The 20,688-nt window shown below is 41.1% G+C and overlaps 3 protein-coding genes across 6 annotated transcripts; 2 read left to right on the top strand and 1 right to left on the bottom strand.

The window, feature by feature from the left end:
* Positions 1-449: 449 nt before the first annotated feature.
* Positions 450-6,031, top strand: amn1 (antagonist of mitotic exit network 1 homolog (S. cerevisiae)). 2 transcript variants are annotated; one of them, XM_038999274.1, is made up of 7 exons: positions 450-565; positions 733-865; positions 2,344-2,473; positions 2,903-3,120; positions 3,897-3,953; positions 4,302-4,413; positions 5,353-6,031. In XM_038999274.1, exons 1-7 carry the CDS (start codon positions 546-548, stop codon positions 5,418-5,420), a joined length of 738 nt encoding a protein of 245 aa, XP_038855202.1. In that variant the 5' UTR covers positions 450-545; the 3' UTR covers positions 5,421-6,031. The 2 variants fall into 2 exon arrangements, with proteins under 2 accessions (XP_038855202.1, XP_038855200.1); XM_038999272.1 differs by having other exon boundaries at positions 2,305-2,473.
* A 496-nt stretch (positions 6,032-6,527) lies between these two features.
* etfbkmt (electron transfer flavoprotein subunit beta lysine methyltransferase) lies at positions 6,528-9,099 on the bottom strand. Its single transcript, XM_038998660.1, has 3 exons — positions 8,518-9,099; positions 8,291-8,421; positions 6,528-8,206 (listed from the first exon to the last, which is right to left on the bottom strand). The coding sequence occupies exons 1-3, from the start codon at positions 8,790-8,792 to the stop codon at positions 7,857-7,859; spliced, it is 756 nt and encodes a 251-aa protein (XP_038854588.1). The 5' UTR covers positions 8,793-9,099; the 3' UTR covers positions 6,528-7,856.
* A 2,413-nt stretch (positions 9,100-11,512) lies between these two features.
* LOC120051767 (mixed lineage kinase domain-like protein) lies at positions 11,513-20,565 on the top strand. 3 transcript variants are annotated; one of them, XM_038998658.1, is made up of 11 exons: positions 11,513-11,561; positions 15,088-15,537; positions 17,269-17,376; positions 17,903-18,080; positions 18,179-18,279; positions 18,445-18,580; positions 19,146-19,230; positions 19,330-19,484; positions 19,633-19,682; positions 19,858-19,998; positions 20,196-20,565. In XM_038998658.1, exons 2-11 carry the CDS (start codon positions 15,090-15,092, stop codon positions 20,243-20,245), a joined length of 1,452 nt encoding a protein of 483 aa, XP_038854586.1. In that variant the 5' UTR covers positions 11,513-11,561; positions 15,088-15,089; the 3' UTR covers positions 20,246-20,565. The 3 variants fall into 3 exon arrangements, with proteins under 3 accessions (XP_038854586.1, XP_038854587.1, XP_038854585.1); XM_038998659.1 differs by lacking the exon at positions 11,513-11,561 and adding an exon at positions 14,910-14,978 and having other exon boundaries at positions 19,858-19,886; XM_038998657.1 differs by lacking the exon at positions 11,513-11,561 and adding an exon at positions 14,910-14,978.
* Positions 20,566-20,688: the final 123 nt, after the last annotated feature.

Below are 20,688 nucleotides of genomic sequence, written 5' to 3'. Positions count from 1 at the left end.
ACATTTAAAATAATTTAAAAAGACAAAGGCATAAAATACACTTTTTCTCCCCGGGTAGGTGTAGTTTGCCCCGGGTGAAAAGTGACTGACTGGGATTGTTCGACATTGCGTAGTGATGGGAAGTTCGCCTATTCTGTGAAGAGCGAGGCTGCAATCATTCAATTCGCCCTTGCACTCCTTCTAAACAACGCATTTTTATTTTTTATTTTTTTTACAATTTGTCAAAAACGCAGTCCACTCTGTTACAGATTATAATTTTGGAAACAGAAACCTGTATGGAGATCAAATATTTCATCGATGAAAACATTTGCTGAATTTCTGCCAAAATCTTGCTCCATCTTTTCCCACAGCCGACCACTGGGCTTCCTGTCGTCACCATATTTGGTAGTGAGTGGAAACGCCGACCGGATGCTTCACATTTATACATCCGGTGAAATATCTGGCTCATTGTTTTATCTGTGTTTGGATCACCTGTCAGGGAGCTAGCTTTAGGAGGTTAGCTTCTCCATACCTACTTGCACAGACACAGGAGTGCCATTTTGGCAATGGATTCGCTTTTGAATATGTGAGTGGGTAGCTCTGACAGGTTACAGAAATGGTCGTTTTTTGAGCGTCTATGAAATGTGATTTGTAACAATTCGTCTAGCTAGCTTGCTAGGTGTCTAGTGTAGCTAACGTCACCTACTAGTTAGATAGTTACATGTTCATTGATGTACATTTCCATTCTTGCAGAAGCGCCGTATATGTCGCAATCTATGCGGACAGATACCTCAGTAACTTCATGGCTTTACCTGCGGGCATAAAAGACACGCTGCTACGAATCATGTCATCACAGGGCACGGTGACCGACCGAAACATCAGCCAGGTATTAGCTGTGTGTTATATGAAATACGGTTGTCCACTGTGGTTCTGGAGAATTCCTGTTCTGGAACCACAGTGGACACTTTCAGTTCTGACTGTCTGCAGGTTTTTGTTCCAGCCCAGCAGTACATATATCATCCACCAGCAGCGCCCTCAATTGAGCTAGGGCATGTGTTTAGCCAAGGATTATGGATATACTGACATTGGGAATTTTCCAGTACGTGTGTGTGTAACAGTATAACTTTAGTCCGTCCCCTCGACCCGGGCGCGAACCAGGGACCCTCTGCACACATCAACAAGTCACCCACGAAGCATCGTTACCCATCGCTCCACAAAGGCCACGGCCCTTGCAGAGCAAGGGGAACAACTACTTCTAGGTCTCAAAGCGAGTGACGTAACCGATTGAAACGCTATTAGCGCGCACCACCGCTAACTAGCTAGCCATTTCACATCCGTTACATGTGCACATTATACATCTTAGAGTAGTAAGCAGAATCAGTGCACTCTATATGTGTGTCTAGGTCATTAGGCTAATGGAAGCCATTACCTAGTCCAGTGAGTTTCATTAGACGTGCATTATGAGCATAGGTTTGCATTACTTAAGCACCATTAGACATGCACATGCATTAGGAGTCTGTTTATTTTTGTATCATTGTTATGGTTACGCCACCAATAGAATCTTCCAATAAGAAAATGGAAACCAAGCTGAAATGAGTGCAAGGCAAAAAGATAATGGTGGCTAAATGCCAGGGGGATGAGTCATTAACATAAAGAGGAGTTACTATGTGTGTGACGTAAGGATGAAAACTGAATAGAAAGTGTGTGCCGAGGCTGGAAAGTCAGTTGATCCATGAACCAGCTCGGCTTGTTACTTTGTAATAAAGTCTATTTGAATTCACAAGTTCCGGTATCTGAGAAATATGATTGAGCAAATATTTCCACGACACAAGCTGTTTACCTCCCACCTATTATTTTTTTTGGCTTGGTGGATACAATTCAATATAGTAATCCTATTTTGAATATTCGATGAGGGTGGTTGAGGTGAACTGCTTGTATTCAATGGAGAGATGCGCTATGCTACTAGCCTCATACCATGAATATGCATAGCTACCCTGAGACAACTCCGATATGAAGTTTTTTTTCTCAGAGTTGCCGGGATGTCACGTGTCCTATTTATCAGTACATTTGTAACAACTTAAGCATTACAAAACTTCTATTTGATAAAATCCACCCCCCAAAATTTTGATGACCAAATTCGACACACTCTTATTGACCTCCATACAAAAACTGCTTGCTTGGTGGGCGAAACAAAAAAAGACCTGTTGGAGGGAGACAGATTTTCCCCCGAGTTGGGCCTCTCTCTTCCTCTCTGGTTTGGCCAGCACTAACACACATGATTCTAATCAAAGTCATGTTATTCATTCTGTGTTACTACTGGGATAGAACCAACTCCTGCACACTTCCTACTGTGTTTGCCCTCAGCTGATGCATCTTGGGACACACAAGCTGGACATGGTGAACTGCAGAGTGTCTGACTCCACCCTGCAACAGATCTGCTGTCCGCAGCTCCGGACAATCCTTCTGCGGGGCCACCCCAGCATCACCTCAGATGGTACCTGCCTACCAAATGTAACAATTTCTGTGTTAAAAAAATCCAAAATCAGTTTACTATTGTTAGTCAGCACCTCTACCAACATTCTTGGATATGCACCAGCTCATGCTTTTTACTGGACCATCTCTTTGTTTACAATACAGTACTTTACAATGTAATGAACATCATAATACAATACATCGCCGTTGATAATGGCTGACCCTTGCTGTGACCCCACTCTCCGAGGTTGTCTCAGGGGGAGTTGGGATATGCAAAAAACACATTTCCAATTTACACATGCATATAATACAGACTTGTACATGTGTGAAACTGGTCAAATTAAGCACTCACAAAGTAATTATTATTACAACACAATATGACATTTGATGTGATCTAATACAATTACATTGCTCTATACAACTAACATGTTGATTGGTCGGTTCTCTGTAGGTGTGAGGGCCCTGGCGGCCTCCTGCCCAGGCCTGCAGGTCGTGGACCTGACTGAGTGTGCTGCAGTGACCGATGAAGGGGTCCTGGCGCTGGCCCACGGCTGCAGTTCGCTGGAGGTCCTCTCCCTCTGGGGCTGCTCTGTTGTGGGAGACGCCGCCCTGCTGGCACTGGCAGGAAACTGCAGGCTTCTCCATAGCCTCAATCTCTCGGGAACCCAGGTAATTCAATTGAGTGAGATGCTTATTACGTTTTCACTTCAGATTCGCGCACAGATTGGATGACATATCTCTCTAATAAACTTAAACCCTGGGTTTAGGACTGAATACTTTGTGAAGGCTGCGCTCCTATTCCTAAGATTTAGATTATCTTAGTATAACAGGAATTTATGGTTTATCCCTCTGGAACGCAGCATTGCCAGGTTGGTACTTTGACGCTTTGGAAGAGGAACATTTAATTTGTCATCTTATATGGCCTGAATAAGGAACAGGTCAGCCTGTTCCTCTTAGTATCTGTAAGATTGCTCAATCACACAGTTTCAAGTTGCCCTTTTCACTTAATCAGTCTGTTTTATAACTGTTTCTAAACTGCCATGTTATAACTTTTTGTGAAACAATCTTTTGTGGTTTCTGTTAACTGAGGTTGTGTGTCCTTGGTATGATTTGTCTGCTACCTCTGGGACTGTTACCTAGTGATATGTAGAAGTAACTGACTCATCCAAGTGGCATATGGCACCCCCCCCACACCCCTCCCCATTTTTTTTCTATAAATGTCTGGGTGAACAAAGAGTGAGTCTAATTGTTTTTTCCCTTGCATGCATGCTCGTAGTAAAGCTTTTGTATATTGAGATCCAACTGACTTCTGAGAGGTTTTTCCACCACAACGCACATTAGAAGTACCAAACTTCTGATGTAGCTAATGTACACTGCTTATTGCTTGTAAGTATTTAGTTGACAATCACCTCAGCAAAACTGAGTTCATATGCGCTTTGTTTCAGGTTACAGATGAGGGTGTCATTGGGCTGGCTACTGCACCGTGCTCTAATAGTTTGAAGGTAAGAAGACCAACAAATGTGCATATGAAAATCATTTCCTCATAGAGGACAATAAACTCTGTCCCTTTATGCTTTTGTTGTTGTGTAGATCTTGTTTGTTCAAACTTAAAAGGATCAATTAATACCCCTAGTATAGTATAAGTGTGCAAAAAAGTAGCTATGTGCACAAGTTCTTCAAGGTGATGGCTATGGCAGCAACTTAGTATCTAAGCACACTTGGAAAGATAACGTCCAACCTTGATTCAAGTCTTATTTGTTTTTATACAAAGACTTCCTGTTATTTTGGAGCCAGAGTATTATGTCTATGCAGACAGGGATCTATAAACTATGTGATTGGATGTGTTGTAGGAACTCCAGTTGGCCCGATGTCGTAACCTGACAGGCAAGGCAGTGAGGGCTGTGCTTACAAACTGCCCCAACGTCCGCATCTTTACCTTCGACGGATGTCCTCTCATCACTGGTGAGCCTTTAGCTCAAAGTATAAGTCGTCTACTATAACAGCGTTAAGAATGTACCGTAAGCTCACTCCACAGCTGATTAGAAATGTTGCCGATGGAGTTATCCAATTAGATCTTTTGATAGCTCAAACAGTTGGTAGGTTGAGGGTGGTCACGTGTGTCTGCGAGCAGAGAGCCTGGTATGGGGACCGGGACAGTGGAGGAAAATGTACTGTTAGCAGCACCGTCTGTTTCACTAGCCCAGTCCAGACCTGTATGTGTGTTTATAAATTGGTATTCAAAAGACAAGTGTGGTAAATTTTCAACTGTATAGTGTTAGTTATTTACTCTGAAAATTAGAACCTCACGGACACTAGAGAAGCTTAATTCTTCCCAAAGGGTCGATACAGTTGTAATTCAGACAACCGACATTTCACACAAGCACTGATATTTAACCCTTTCTCCGAGGCTGAGTCTCCTCCTCCACATATGAACAGCCAATGCATCTCTGTTGCTAGACAGAACCTTAGTGATATCTGTTCTTCCTCACTTCATCTAACCTGACCTCTACCAAAAAGTGCTCACTCCTCCCTAACTCAAGGCTGTCATGGTTATTGATACCAGACTGTCTCTCTTCTCCTCCCAGAGGATCTCTGATGGCTAACAATAACATATCCTGACATAATGTAAACGTTATGCATTACACTCTCTCCCACAGGGACATTGTTAGTTTCTAAAATCTCCACCCATCTCCTCTTATCAATGCCTGCCACGTGTTATTGCTTCCCTGCACTCAACACATTCCAAGCTTAGTTGCACACACTATATACCTTCCTCCAATAACCCCTAACTTCTGGTGTAGACCCTCTAAATCTTAGCACTCCATCAGTGACATGAATAAGTATATTTCACATTCTCAAAACCCAACAACAGCTAAAACCTTAACCTCCTTTGCCTTTCAGATCAAGAGGCCCTGCATAACCTTTTAGACCCAGATAAGTTCCAACAGTTATCATGGACAGTGTACTGAGGGAAAAGTTACCCATAAATGCAGACCTAGGAACAGATTACCCTACCCACAATCCTTAACCTACCCATTAGATTATCTGACCCTGGATCAAGGCATTAGGAGCAACTTGTACTTACTCCAAGGGAGCACTGAAGAGGATGGCAGGAGGAGGGATGGAAAGAACACACACAAACTCCTTAAAATGATCGAAGCTTCTGGGACCAAAGTGACTGAACTAGGCTAATGGTTGTTATTTACAGTCCGCTAAAGAAAAAAACACCGGTCTCAGTAAATCTTAGCTTTGTAGTGTGATTATCATCAATAACAGTGGTTGAAGATCAAACCTCGATAGTTAGTTGGATGTGCTGCTCAGTGTTGTATTCTCTGTCAATGTTTGCAATTTATACACAAAAACATTTCATATTTATTTATTCTCTAACATTTTTTTTTTGTAAATGCACTTAGGACTTTCTTTTCACTGTACTTCATTTGAGATGTCCTTGCTGTAACCTGGTTGTATGCACGCAGCACCCTGTCCTCGATTTAGAAATTGTTACTCAGTTTTTGTTGTAAATATGTAAGCACGAAAGTAGTGATACAATCTTACATTTGGAAATAAATAATATGTTGGAGCAAAGTCTGTTCAGGTACACTGTGATGGGAACTGCCTGTTTAACTATATGATGCATTATTATTATCACACTTAATAAAAACAGGCCCATGTAAATATTTGTATTTTGTAACATGGAAAAAACATGCTTCTCTAATATCTGTTTGGACCCTTCACATAGTAGTAGGTTCATTGCATGTATGTTAGGTAAAGGCTCTTCTTAGGAAGGTATGGGCTTCTTTGCCTTTGTACTTCTTATATAAAACAAAGAAGATAAGATGTACCAATGTATACATGACCTTCATTACAGAAGGTATGCTGATGGAAACATGATGCACCTGAGCTCAATTTCGAGTCTCATCGCAAAGGGTCTGAATACTTATGTAATTAAGGTACTTTTTTTTATTTAGCAAAATAAAAAATCTGTTTGCACTTTTTCATTATGGGGTATTGTGTGTAGATTGATGTGAGAACATTTATTTAATACATTTTTGAATAAGGCGGTAACATAACAAAATGTGGAAAAAGGGAAGGGATCTGAATACTTTCCAAATGCACTGTACATTTAGAATACATTTCAAAGATAAGAAAAGTACAAAGGCAAAGATGGTAGCTGAGAATTAATCAAAGATTCAAATATTTTAGCTAGGCAAGAAGGCCGATAATTATTTAGGTCACAAGGGTCATAACCTTTGTGAAGGGGCATACATGGACCACCTTACAAACCCTTGGGATAGTACCAGGTTAAAAATAAGGGTTAATGATTCAGCAATCAGAGGGGCAGAGAGCTGCAGCAAAAATGTATCAAGCATATCAGCACCAGAGGATGTTTTTTTTTTTTTTTTACATCAATCTTAAGCAAGGCATCTAGCACATAACAGATAGTAAATTGTTGAAATGAAAACAAAGATTCCCTAGAAGTTGACAGATTAACCGTCGAGTCTGGCAGAGGGAAGAGCAGATGATTGACTGACCAGGGTCAACTACACCACCGTTTCTCTCAAATAAAAAGCCTGCCGAGATAAAATTATGATTAAAAGCATCACTTATCACATTCTTCTCAGTTATGATGCCAGTCAGGCAGAACGAAGAGGAATTTGTACGCTTCAGTGCATTTACTGTTTTCCAAAATCAGAGCTTAAAAAGTAGCTTGATTTAGCTTTCTTAAATGAGGTAGTACATCTGTTTCTCAATTGTCTGAAGGATTGCCAGTCCACTAGTCGGTTTTCCTTGCTTTGGCCCAAGGCTGATTTCTCCTCTGAATGAGCTCAAATAATTCCAAAGAAAACCAAGGGTTTAATCTATATTTGACTCTGAATTATTTAAAAAGAGTGTGTTTATCTGCCAGAGGAATAAATATGGAGTATAATTTTTCTAGAGCCAACTCAGGGTCAGGAGGTAGTGGCTAAATCAGGACATGTCATGAATGAGAGTAAGGAGTGTGGATGCCCCCTACTGTTAGGTCATTGGATTGCAGTCTGACTGCAGTGTAAGTTTACATGCTTTATTGTTTACACAGATGTGATTGATTGCATTTGAAATATGTACTGTATTACATTTGTTACTTGTCATTTTCAATTCATAGATCTGTGTACAACTTTGTTGTACACAGACCCATACTACTGTGGCATTATTGCAGGGTTTTGTATAAAAGAGATACGGTTAGGTTTGAGATGTCAAAAGAGGTGGTTGTTTAACGACAGTACATTTGAATTCATGGCAAAGAAGATTGACAAGTTTTGATTGTGTCAATGCCAGGCACTTACTGATATCAATTCCACAATCATATGTCAAGTGTCACGAGTGCTCTAAAGCACATACAAATATGGTTTTGTGAAAGATGTCTGTCAGAGTTCAGGCAGGTAGCGCCACACAGTGCTGCAGGTCAGTCCATAGTTCTCCTCTCTGACAGCTTTAGGCAGTTCAAACTGAGCCTCCTGACGCAGGAGCCTCCTGATGCCGTGTCCTTCAAACTGGGCCCTCCCCGGGTCTCCTATCAGGACCTGTGTCCCGTGGGTCTGGATGCAGCAGTTTAACCAGCTGTGAAGGCTGTCTGCCAACGCCTCCTCATAGAACATGTCTCCCAGGAGGATGAGGTCATATTCCTTGGGCTCTGAACTAATCACATTCTCCGTATCACAAGGGAGGGGGTTCAGGCCATTCAGCTCACAGTTCAGCTGGGTTGCGATGGCTGCAACTGGAACGAGGGAGAATCAGGACAGAGGTCTTCATACCCCAATGATAGAATCAATCAGTGAAATGTACAAAAGTGTTGTCTTACCAGGGTCGATGTCATTGGCTACTACATGAGAAGCACCGCAGAACTTGGCAGCTATAGCAGAGGCTCCACAGCCGCACCCCAGATCTAACACTCTCTTGCCATGCGACACTCCAGGGTTACTCAATAGATACCTGGAGAGGTGGTGGGTTATATTATGGGCTTATTAGTGGTAATTAATTTGATCCATTTCATTTGAATACAATAGTGCTTTCAAAACAATAACGTACCTGGCGAGTGCTTGTCCCCCTGGCCAGTATATTGCCCAGAATGGGTCAGAGAAAGGCCACAGTTCTGGTCTTGCATGCCAAAACCGACAATTTGGGGTGAACAGTCTCAAATGGATTTCTGGGGTCAAGTTATGCTTTCTTACTATCTCAGTGTTTTCTATAATAAAGTTCTTTATATCATTATCCGAGGCGAAGCCTTGAAGGTACCTATTTGTACTAGTGCAAAGTGTTTTGACAATGTTCATATAACCAAAAACTCCAAGCCTGGTTAACATTTTGTTAGCTAGCTAGCTACCTAGCTAATTAACGTATTACATTTAAAAAAGCATTCCATCAAACGCAAACGTACATAGACACGTTCACAGTAAGCTAATTAGCTGCAAGTCTACCAACTATATAGCTACCGACGGTTCAGTATTTTTACCCATTTCACACAGAAATGTCAACATGTAAATCCTAACCAAGGAAGGCACAAGAGCGTTGTTCCCACACGGAAGCAAAACATGACAGGACCAAATAAATGTACAACGCGTATATGACGCCACTGCACTATAGCGAATAGTACTTTTGGTTCCGCTCTGTATATTTTTTTCAGCCAACCTCAGCCAATGTGGATGGGGCCAAGGCAGCATCATCTTCCCACTGCACACTCAGCGCCATTTTAGGCAGATTTCATAACATTTGACTGGGCAAATGTATTTATTCAAAAATTGGGTAATTTGGTGTCTCTTGATTGAGTAAGAATCCTAGGCATGCATGTCAGAACATATTATAACATGCTATTACTATTGTTAGGAAAGAAATTAGATAAGTAGACATGAACGGAAATAATCACAGGAAGTGCACAGCTCTACTGTGCGTAGTAGTGGTGTAGGTGTACACAAAGGGTACGGAAGCCCAATCCCGCCATTGAAAAAAAATGTCGATACTATCAAAAAAATGTCAAGATACTATCTAAAAAAAAAAAGAGTAGATACTAAGTCGAAATTTTGAGATAGTAGACCATACTTATAGGAAATGTTTCATCATTTGTAACAGTATGTGGTGATTTCAGAGGTGACACCACAGGTCCCAGACTGGTGGTTCCGGATCTGGTAGGCTACCTAACCAGGTAAAACTTCAGACCCTAGTTCTAGGGTATGACATAGAAATAAATCAGCTGTTAAAGAGTTTTATATGGGCTATGATGGGACTAGATGTTTTCGAAGCAGGTCATATTGTTTAAAAAAAAAACTAGACAACTGCGATTGGATAATAGAACTGAACTTGCTTTATGCAGGGTTGCATAGTGTAGGACTTTGCATCTGTAATGTAAAGGTTAATCACACAGTATGTCATCACCTTTGAGTTGATTGATTAATTCAATAAACTATAAAAAATAAAAAGATTTGCACACTCCATATATAAACTCCCAGTAATTTATTGGGTAAATCACCAACGTTTCAGCATCACTGTGCCTTCTTCAGGATAACATCATGAATACTTGAACAAGATTATGTAGACAAACAGTGCAATTAGTGCAACCAATGACAATAGTGAGGGGTGTGTCATAATGATTAAGTTAATTAGAATGAATTGAGTGAAACTGTTAAAAAACAGTAGTTTATGGCATATGAAATATATTAGGCTATTGTTATCATATGCAAACATAATTGAATATTGTACATAATATTAGCATCAACATACATTATTGTTTAATTCAATTTCACATATTTAATTAATTCAAACCAATAATTTGGGATTGATAAAGTCTAGGTAGCCTAGACAGCCAAAGTTTAAATATAAACCAAATTTGATCACATTCATATTTTCTCTTAACACATACACGTATAAATAGGCACATTTTAGGCTATAAATACATAACATTACCGCTTTGTTTCCCCTGGCCAGAGGAAATCAAGAGTGCATAGGCTTCTCTAGGCTACCTGCAGCTGTGGTTGTTATCAGTTGGCTACAGTAGATCAGACTGAAGCACCCTGTTAATTGTGCATGAGTTGACAAATCATGATGAAAATCAGTCTAAACAACAGTACTTTGTCCCTATTTTCAACGCTACTGTGTCAATATTTTTTTAATCAAAAGTGTTGGGGCAAATGCCATCTGGCTAGTAGTTTGTGCTGTGCTGATCACTGCAACGTGGATAGATGAAAATGGCCACATAATGCTACAAATGAAGGAATATATATATATATATATATGTTCTACTATCTCGAAATTTGAAGTTAGTATCTCGAAATTTGAAGTTAGTATCTTGCAATGTTGAGATAGTATTGACATTGTAATGTTTTTTTGGTGGTGGGAATGGGCTTCCATACATTGTACGTTTGAAATGAAACATACCTTGAGAGACTGTTGTTTTGTTGGTACTGAGATTTCACTGACATCTGAAACTGAAAGGAGATCACATTGAGTTTCAGATGTCAGTGAAGTCTCAGCACTGACAACAACAGCTTTTCAGGGTATGTTTCATTTCAAACTTACAATAGGTTTGAGGTTGACCAGAGAACAATAACAAGTGCTTGTGATGCAGGGGTGACAAGGGATGTTCTCTTGATAAGTGCGTGAATTGGACCATTTTCCTGTAAAAATGTAAGGAGTACTTTTGAGTGTCAGTACTTTTGGGTACTTTTTACAGAGTTTTTTTCTTTAGGAATTTAGTGAAGTAAGAGTAGAAGTTGACAAATACTGTAACATGCTGACCACATGCGAGCGTTGCAAAATAAATGTGCACATACTTGTTATTCAATCATTGCACCACACTGCAATCAACGAGTGTGTGCATAGCCAGGCGCTTGATGAGCTGCATGTCCCGCCTCTCCCATCTCCTCAGTGGTTTTTAGGAGCATATACCCACATGGGTGATTGAAAGATGAACTGAGGTCCACACTCCAGTCAGTAGTGGTAATGCACATTAAAGTTGGTTGCCAACCACCATATAAAGTTCATAGAAGAAGCCTGAAGGAGGAGAGATTACTAGAAACAAACTCGGTTTACCCTTTTATCTGTGGATTAATTGTTGGAGTAGAGGACCTTGTGCCTTTCAGGTAAAATAACAACCCAATGTTTATATCCCAGGACAAATTAGTTAGCAACAGCAAGCTATCTAAATTGCCACGAATGTTTAATACTTTTCGACATGTTCCCAAATTAATATAGTTGGTTCAGAATTTTTGATCTAATGGAGTCTGGTATGGAATAATTTCCCTTTACCTAAGTGAATTGTTTAAAGGCGTTGCATAGACCCTCAAATATTTCCTTGGGCTCCTGAGTGGCACAGCGGTCTACGGCACTGCATCTCAGTGCTTGAGGTGTCACTACATTCCAGGCTGTATCACAACCGGCTGTGATTGGGAGTCCCATAGGGCGGCCCAGAGTTGTTAGGGTTTGGCCTGGGTAGGCTGTCATTGTAAATAAGAATTTTTCTTAACTGACTTGCAATAAAGGTAAAATAAAAGGTAAGGGCATACTTAAGTTTTTTTTTACATTAGCTTGAAGCAAGTCTTTCTGCCATACAATCTAGTTTCCATGGTGACGCCCTGATTCGCTGACTAAACGGCTAGTCAAAGCAGGGTTGCCATGTCTGCAGTTTTCTGCTAATTGGGCTACTTTGAAAACGAACTATTGTTGCATATGTAACAGTATAACTTTAGTACGTCCCCTCGCCCCGACCCGGGCGCGAACCAGGGACCCTCTGCACACATCAACAACGGTCGCCCACGAAGCATCGTTACCCATCGCTCCACAAAGGCCGCGGCCCTTGCAGAGCAAGGGGCAACACTACTAATAGGTTTCAGAGCAAGTGACGTAACTGATTGAAACGCTACTAGCGCGTACCCGCTAACTAGCTAGCCATTTCACATCCGTTACACATACATATCCAGATGATGCTGCATACTATTTTGCGCAAAACGATGTCGGTGTTCGAAGCGTAGCGTTAGTCCACTATTGGCTGAGTCACGTGAGTGAGAGGAGACATCTTTTTAACAGTCATATGTGGCTATTTAGATTGTCATTATGCCGACAGTAGTTTTTTTCCAACCGTTTTCCAATAAAACATTTACACTAGAGCTGATGCTTCACAATATTTAGTGTTTTACGCATGCTCAGTTCTTGGGGGCTGCGTGAGTGGACATTTTAAATGGAAGTTATGGAACTCCCTCGCGTGCTTCTGTAATGGGGAAAAGTCCTCAATGAAACTGACATTAAATGTGGAGAATGATACATTTGCATCTGTTAGCTATCAAGTAGCCTATTACTTTCTATGGCATTGTAGGCTACCATCTGATATGTTGAAACGACTATATCACAGCCCTTACAAAAAAAAGATTGCAGTTTTGAAACTGCAGTAACTTCAGTCACTGGTATTTTGGATGCATTAATTGCAGAATATCTGCCGTTATACTGCACTCTAACTCAGTGGCGACCCACCTTTTTTGCATGTTACTTTGGCATTAATACGTGCCAGATTTAAGTTTGCAAACAAAGTATTTTTTGTGTGAAAAATGTGCATACAAACTTGGTCTCTTTTTTGCCTTGAGTAAGGCAGCTCCAAAATGCAGGTATTTCAGCCAAGCTCAGTGCTTTCTGTGATGGTGGGTCAGCCAATGGAAAATACAGAGCTTTAGTAATGTTCTCTAGTTGTGTTGTGATTGGCTCAGTGTTCTGTCACTCATGGGGACACTATGTCACCGCCAAACCTAAGGGTAAAACTCAAATTCAGTGGAGTGGGTGTGTGGTCCCGAGTCTGGGTTCAATGGTCTCTTTTCACATCTTAAAGGGATAAACATTCAACATTGGCCATAGTGTCAATCCAGCATGACTTTTGCCGTGCTCAAAACAACTTGAAACTCAGAAATCTGATTTCAGTGAGTTTGAGACAACTGGGAACTCTGGGGGATAAAATGAGCTCCGACTGGGAAAATACGTTTGAACGGTCATCCAACTCGGAATTGCAAGTCGGGGACTCGGGCCTCTTTCTAGAGCCTTGACCTGACGTCTTCATGACTCAACCTTGTTCCCAGTTGTCTTGAAATCACCATAAATCCAGAGAATGCCAGAGGTCATTGGTCACAGATAAAATTTCGTCAAATCACGTTATATCTACAGCAGCTTGGTGAGTCCAAAAATGTCTTGTATGCTGCTGCATAAATATAATACTTCTGTAGACATAAAAAAGGAACTAAGGTCAGAACGTGACACTAAGAAAGTAATACTAAGTGTATGTTGTGTAGTAAGCTGTTAGTAACCTATGTGCCTCACCCTTATAATTTGGTCCCGTTTCCCCTCCTAATTTCACCTACTGTTTTGACTTGGTGGTGCACATGTAGCCTATAGCCTGTTTTAGAGAAATGTAATTGTCAAATATTGTAAGAGCTTTCTTTGTCTACTTATATGCCCCCTATATTTATCCTACGCTTCTGACTTGGTGGACAGGCAGAATAATGTAAGAACAGCCCATGTTCTGAATTCTGTCGCTGTACATTTCAAAAGTGGTGAACAAATAGTTATATTGACTACGTCCGTCCTAGCTCGCTCATTGTCTTCATTGAAATTACAGATTGTCTCTTATCCACTCTTCGTCCACTTATTCCATAGTTGGTACATCTCAATTGTCAGTAGAAACCACATTTGTTTAAGCAAGTCAGCCATGTCAGCTATGTTTTTTTAAAAGGCAGTAAATGAGGCTGAATGAACTGTTTCGCTACCAGACAAGGCTCCGCTGATAGCCAGGTGTAGCAGTGATAAGGTGTTGGGACTGCTGTTGCAACTCTGTGGTTGGGACAGCTTTATGTAGGCCCTAACAGTTTGTGGACACCGTTTGTCACTGTTATCGTGAAATTAATGTATTGTTTAGTGTTGTGTAGTGGGTTTGCTGGCATGCATCTAAAACACTTTTTTGGTTTTTCAAGAGGTAGCCACATCATATCCATGTCATCAACAGCAATTTTCTCAATTTAAATTACATTTTAGGCCAGAGCTTAAACTGGGTTCGGGAAACCAGCCCTTATTGTTTGTCAAGACTGGTGATCATTTCTTTTGAAATTAAGGCGAAATAAACTTCCCTCAGCTTTCGCAAGAACTCAAACAGCTCATTAGTACCTCACATCGGATGTGTATCAGGGATAAGCAAGTTTCCCTTCCTCTTTCTGACTAGTTTTCAAAAGACATTATCTGACATTACTCAGTGCCAAAATAGCCTTAAAATAAGTGGTTATGGTCAAGAAAACACCCGTGCTGTATTCATTACGCCGATACTTTTGCCAAACATTTAATCTGTTGCTAAATGTTTTGCAACAAACTTTACTCCAAACAAAACGCATATGAGTTTCTATTGAACAAATTCAGGTAGGTCACTCCCAGTTTCGTTCCGTTTGCTTTTTATATGGGAAACGGTTTACGTAATGAATACACCCCTGAAAACCTGATGTAGTCGTTTCAGCTGATATCATCAATGCCCCCAGGTAACAATGCCTACACACATACAACCTGCACATAAAATACTTTCTCAGAGCTATGTTTTGGGAAGACCTTGTCGAATGCATTTCTTAAAACCATTTCTTCTTTCTCCAGCCATGGACATCGTAGATCCCATCTTGGGCATAGCGGAGAAGCTCTACTCTCTATGCGGTGAAGTGAAAGCCAACAAGAAGCGATGTCAGCGTTTGGGTATGCGCGTAAAAGCCTTGGAAGAGTTGGTGAGGGCGGTAAAGGTGAAGGGGCTGGGGGAATACCCTGCCCATGTGGAGAACGGCTTGAGTGAGCTCAAACTCACCTTAGAATCTGCCCAGGATGTGGTTAAGAAATACGCCAGTGCCAGCTACCTGAAGCGCATCTTGAAGGCCTACGACCAGGGAGATGATTTTGAGAGTTTGAATGAGCGCTTGAACGATGCAGCTCAGGTGCTCTCGCTTGCCCTGCAGGTGGACCAGAGACAGAAGCTACAGCAGGTGTTTCAAGAGGCGACACGATGGAGAGAGGATGAGGAAGACAGAGAGATTGATTGTCTGGAGCTGCAAAAATGTGAGACACAGGGTACACCATATGTGGGGTGGGGCAATTTCAGGCAGGTGACATTGTGCCAATTATGGATGCACGATATCGGTGAACATATCGTTATCGGCCAATTATTTTTTTGCTAAAAATGCCAACGTCGTTATTAGCCGACGTCTAGTTTAACGCCTATGTGCAAAACAGATATCAAAGCTGACGTACGTGCCTAATATAACGAAGGTACGTGACGTAATGACGCCACATAAAATGTTGAGCTATACGTGAAACACAGCATTCCTAAACTAGCCCACAATGTCTGCTATGTGGATCGAGCAGTCAAAAAAACAAAATTTCAGCGAGACAACTCAAAGGCAAAATCCACTAAAGCCAAGATAATGGAATTCATTGCCCTTGAAAATGAACCGTTCTTTGTCGTGGGTGATGTTGGCTTTCGCCGACTGGTCGAGCACCGGTTAACACTACTAAGTGCACTATTTTTCCGATGGAACGCCGAGTATTTGCCTGTCAAAAAAAGATACAGTAGCACTGTCAAAGCTGTACAAAAAAAGTCAGCAAACAAGTAAACACCGGCCACGAACGATGTGTTTACAATACCGCGTTGGTAATAAAGCATAATTTGTGCTGGGGTAGCTAGCTTTAGCTTGCTAACGTTACCTAGCTAGCACCAATACAACCAGCCTGAAAACCATTACCAGTAGAAACTGCAGTCATTTTCATTATTCTTATCAATGATTTAGGAATCCTTGTGAGTAAGTATTAGCTAGGTTGCCTATTGAAATTGAACTTAAGTTCATGCAAATAAATAGCTAGCCAGCTACTAAACCCTGTTGCCCAAACCTAACGTTATAAGCAGCCAGCTCGCTTCATCTGGCTAGTGAGGCTCGACCGGACCGGGTTATGTGCTGTGAAGCTAGACACAATAAGGATTAAGCGCAATAGTGGAATTTGCGTTTTGCCTTCAAAATAAATGTATGTCATTCACAGTGATGCAAATGAATACAAATAGTAGAATTATACCACACTTTTATTTTGAAGGCTAACCACAAAGTCCACTATTGTGGCTAAACCTTATTGTGGCTAGTTTCACATAGATGGGTCCGACCACCATTAATCAAATAAGAACGGTTTTATAAATTAGGGTTATTTTAGATGATGACACATAGCTATATAGTTTGCTAGCTAACTATAGCTACTGAAACAGATTATGTCGTGTTATTTGACGTGTATCTTTTTTGACACCCAAAGACCTAAACGGCGTTCCATAGAAATCCTGGAAAAAAGGAACAATGAAACATCACAGCAAGTAAGTGAAAGAAATAGGTTTATATTATGTTTTACTGGTAATGGGGACATGGGTAAATGCCAACAAAATAACTATTTGGTCAGTGTGTATGTAACCTTTATTTAACTAGGCAAGTCAGTAAAGAACAAATTCTTATTTACAATGATGGCCCGGACAACGCTGGGCCAATTGTGCGCTGCCCTATGGGACTCCCAATCACGGCCGGATGTGATACAGCCTGGATTTGAACCAGGGACTGTAGTGACGCCTCTTGCACTGAGATGCAGTGCCTTAGACCGCTGCGTCCGTGTGTGTGTGTTAACTATTTAACTGTACTAGAATGCTTAAGGCAGCTAACATTTTTAATATTGGTTATCAGTATCTGGGTTTTTTTGGCAAGGAAAATATCTAGTATCAGTATGAGACAAATGTCATATCGGTGCCAATATAACCCACAGTGCTACAGTCTCTGGCGGAGGGCACCAAGGAAAGATTGGACACAATGCATGAGAAAATGGACTCCACCAAAAAGGATGTGAAAGACATCAAAGCAATGTTGGAAACCTGTGAGTAAGCCTATATAGATAAATGTCTAATTTAATGTAACTAAAAAAGTTTTGTCCTTAGTTGTTGCCAATTGATCACATTCAAACATCATACGGCATTTGGTAACTACTATTTAATTTGGATTCTGAGCAACTGCTGTGTTCATTAATCTCACATTCCCCAACTAGCACCAGGTGATAAAAAGGGGCTGAGAGTCTGTTTGTTCCTGTGTGGTTTACACCTTTCTACGTTTTTGTTTGATACTACAAGCACTATTGTTCCACTCACACAAACAATATTGACGGCACTCTGCACAGATACATTATGTGCATGGGATGGTAAACAATGTGTCGTTCAAATCAGATCCCAAAACACAGCACAGTTTTGCATCCTGCACCAGGCAAGCACCCTCCATCCGCACTGTATTTTACAACACTGTGTGTTGTCCTGTGGTACCTTGAGTTATCTGTGTAATTGATGTGTTATGTTCCTAAGTGCCTGTGTGACTTTATCGTATTGGCTTTGTTGTGTGTTATCCATTTACAGTACAAAAGCCCAGCATTTTAATTCAAGACATCAGAGAGATTAAGCCAGAGGAGCTGACCTACGACATGCCCAAAGAGCCCATATTAAAAAATGAAAACTCAGTTTTGTACAAAGGAGAGTATAACAAATTCACAGTAGCCATCAAAAGATACACCTACCCAAGGAGCACAAGCCCAAGGTATGTAGCGTAGCATACAAGACATCTCAGAATTATTGTAGTATAAACTTCAGTTCTAAACATCTATTTTCCTAATCGGTAATGTTTGTCCCACGCAGTCAGGTGAGAAGCATCTTCAAAAAGGAGGTGGAGACTATGAAGCGCTTTGAGTCGCCAAACATCCTGCGAATGTTTGGGATCTGTGTCCAGCAAGAGTGCGGTGAGTGGGCTACTCTATTTGTTTTACAGTATGTGAAATAGTTGCTGAACAAATAGGAGATGGGATATAATCACCATGTGATTGCAGGATATGATATCAAAATGTGATGATGATGTGCCCTTGTTGCATTTAATCATCCTTTTCTCTACCCTTGTTGTCCTGCAGGTCCCAATCCAAACTACCTTATTGTGATGGAGTTTTGTGAGAAGGGCAGTCTAAGAGAGGTGCTGGATTCCCAAAGTAAGCTGCCCTGGGACAGAAGGGCCCGCATGAGTCTGGATGCAGCTCAAGGCCTTTACAGGTACAGTATATCACTCTTTACCCTGTGCCTTACACACGTAGACCAGACAGTACACCTATTACACATGAAGCACCATCTCTGCCATATCGTTGCCATAAATGTGTTATATTTATACAATTTGAACTAAGGAATTGGCCTATCATACATTTATGTTAAATAAGGTCTCTGTCGCAACCAGTACAGACACCTTCAACATGAAATGTTGGCGGACATGAAAGGGTTCCACCAGCGTGGTGGAAAGCGACACCAAAAGCTGGCTAATAAAGTCACACCTCTGATGGTCGCACCCCTGCCACAGCCAAATGTCACTGGGTACACATCGGGTACAATTTGGCTAAATTCAACAGAGGAACGTTGGATGCTATTCATGCATCTTATGATCCACCTATTAACTTCTACCCACCAATAATATACAGTATGCTCTGGTGTTTCCCCTTCACTAAAATAATGGGTACACTGTATCTGTGCCCTGTGCCTCGCTCACCAAAGTTCACAGAACAAGAAAGTGTATCCTAATCACACTGAGCTACCCTGACATGACTAGCTAATCCCTCTCTCACTGTAGATTACACCAGTCTGAGAAGAAGTTTCAAGTGCATGGATGCATCAACAGCAGCAAGTTCCTAGTAGATACCGGGTACAGAGTGAAGGTATGAGGTTTAATGCATTCCACTACACATCCATGTGTGTTTGGCACTACAAAGTGATAGGCGAAGTACTCCACCTCAATGTAATTGTTGTGTGGTCAGCTAGGAGGTTTGGAGCTGGCGAAAACAGAGACTTCGTTGAAGAAGTCTAAGGACCGGAAGAGCTGCTCCTTATGCTGCCGCTCCTTATGCTACAGCTCCCCGGAGCAGCTTGAGAGTATCAACAACCCCTACAACAAAGCCTGTGAGATGTACAGGTCAGCTTTCCATCACACACTCAGATATTGTAAATTAATGTAAAATCACAAACCCATTCAATTTTTTATGTTGAAATGGTATTTGTTAGTCTAATGTAGGCCCTCAGTCTACTGCAAGCTCACTCTGTTTGAATTGTGTCCATTGCAGTTTTGGCATTGTCCTGTGGGAGATTGCAACCCGCGAGATTCCCTTCAGAGGTGTGTGTCAACTCTGTTAGTGTTTATTAAACACAGCCTTTCTACTAACAGCAATGCCAATGATACATCTGAAAATAGCATGGTTGGGTTTTCTCTCTCTCTATAAGCATATGGTTGCTCTGTAATATTTAGACATCTGTCATTCCATTTCTGTTTTCTCTTGTCTTCTGATCAGACTGCTTACCAGAAGAGGTGTTAAAGAGGGTGAGTAAAGACAAATATACTGAACCTCTTCCTGAAGACTCCCCAAAACAGTTGGGAGAACTGATCAACGCCTGTCGCTCCTATGACAGCTTCCACAGGCCAACGGCAGGAGGTAATACCTTCAACACACACAACTAATAGGCCTAGACATTATGACATACTGTAGGCCTACATACAATTATTTCACCTGTTCCATATTGATTCCTATTTGTCCTGTTATCCTTGTTTCTTATTTCCATTCTGATCATCATCATTAAGAGGTGTTATAATACCCAGGACAGATTGTGTAATCAAGTCTGTCTGTTTCAGTGTTGGTGGACAAGCTCCGCAAAGTGGTGGAGCAGTTAGAGGAGGACTAACAGAGTTTCATCTCCAGAGTTCTCAGAAACATGGCTGGAGAAGAGGATAAACAAGAACAGTTATCAGCTCCAGTTTAAAGACATCAACTGACCGCCCCAAATTCATCATGGGATGATCAACACCACAGCTACAGACGGTTGATCAAGTGCCTGTGATGTCATTTAAGCCTAGTACATTTTCACATCATTAATCAGGAATAACTTTGAAAATGTGAAATGATTTGCAATTGATTTGACAAACTATTAAAGCAACACCATCAAATGTGTGCTACTATGGTACAAAGCTTTGAAAATAAATAAAATATTTAATAATGAAGCGATTTGTTTGTGAGTGACAATTTACAGTATTCAGGCCAGTATGCATTAGCATAATATTTAGTAGTCTGGCGCCGCACCAATGGTGGTGTTGAAACATTATGGGGCGGGCCATTGAAGACTGGCGG

The sequence above is a fragment of the Salvelinus namaycush genome, chromosome 8, assembly GCF_016432855.1.
Source record: "Salvelinus namaycush isolate Seneca chromosome 8, SaNama_1.0, whole genome shotgun sequence".
Taxonomy (NCBI): domain Eukaryota; kingdom Metazoa; phylum Chordata; class Actinopteri; order Salmoniformes; family Salmonidae; genus Salvelinus; species Salvelinus namaycush.
This window is presented reverse-complemented; position numbering and strand designations above follow the sequence as displayed.

Excerpts from the sequence above, each read along its gene's own strand:
- amn1 (XM_038999272.1), top strand. The coding sequence starts at position 546 with ATGGATTCGCTTTTGAATAT. Across the intron at positions 566-732 it reads ATGGATTCGCTTTTGAATAT|AAGCGCCGTATATGTCGCAA; the intron begins GTGAGTGGGTAG and ends CCATTCTTGCAG. Across the intron at positions 866-2,304 it reads CCGACCGAAACATCAGCCAG|AACCAACTCCTGCACACTTC; the intron begins GTATTAGCTGTG and ends CTACTGGGATAG.
- etfbkmt (XM_038998660.1), bottom strand. The coding sequence starts at position 8,792 with ATGTTAACCAGGCTTGGAGTTTTTGGTTATATGAACATTGTCAAAACA. Across the intron at positions 8,422-8,517 it reads GGGGGACAAGCACTCGCCAG|GTATCTATTGAGTAACCCTG; the intron begins GTACGTTATTGT and ends CCACCTCTCCAG. Across the intron at positions 8,207-8,290 it reads AGCCAATGACATCGACCCTG|TTGCAGCCATCGCAACCCAG; the intron begins GTAAGACAACAC and ends CCCTCGTTCCAG.
- LOC120051767 (XM_038998657.1), top strand. Across the intron at positions 18,280-18,444 it reads CTGTGTCCAGCAAGAGTGCG|GTCCCAATCCAAACTACCTT; the intron begins GTGAGTGGGCTA and ends GTTGTCCTGCAG. Across the intron at positions 18,581-19,145 it reads GCAGCTCAAGGCCTTTACAG|ATTACACCAGTCTGAGAAGA; the intron begins GTACAGTATATC and ends CTCTCACTGTAG.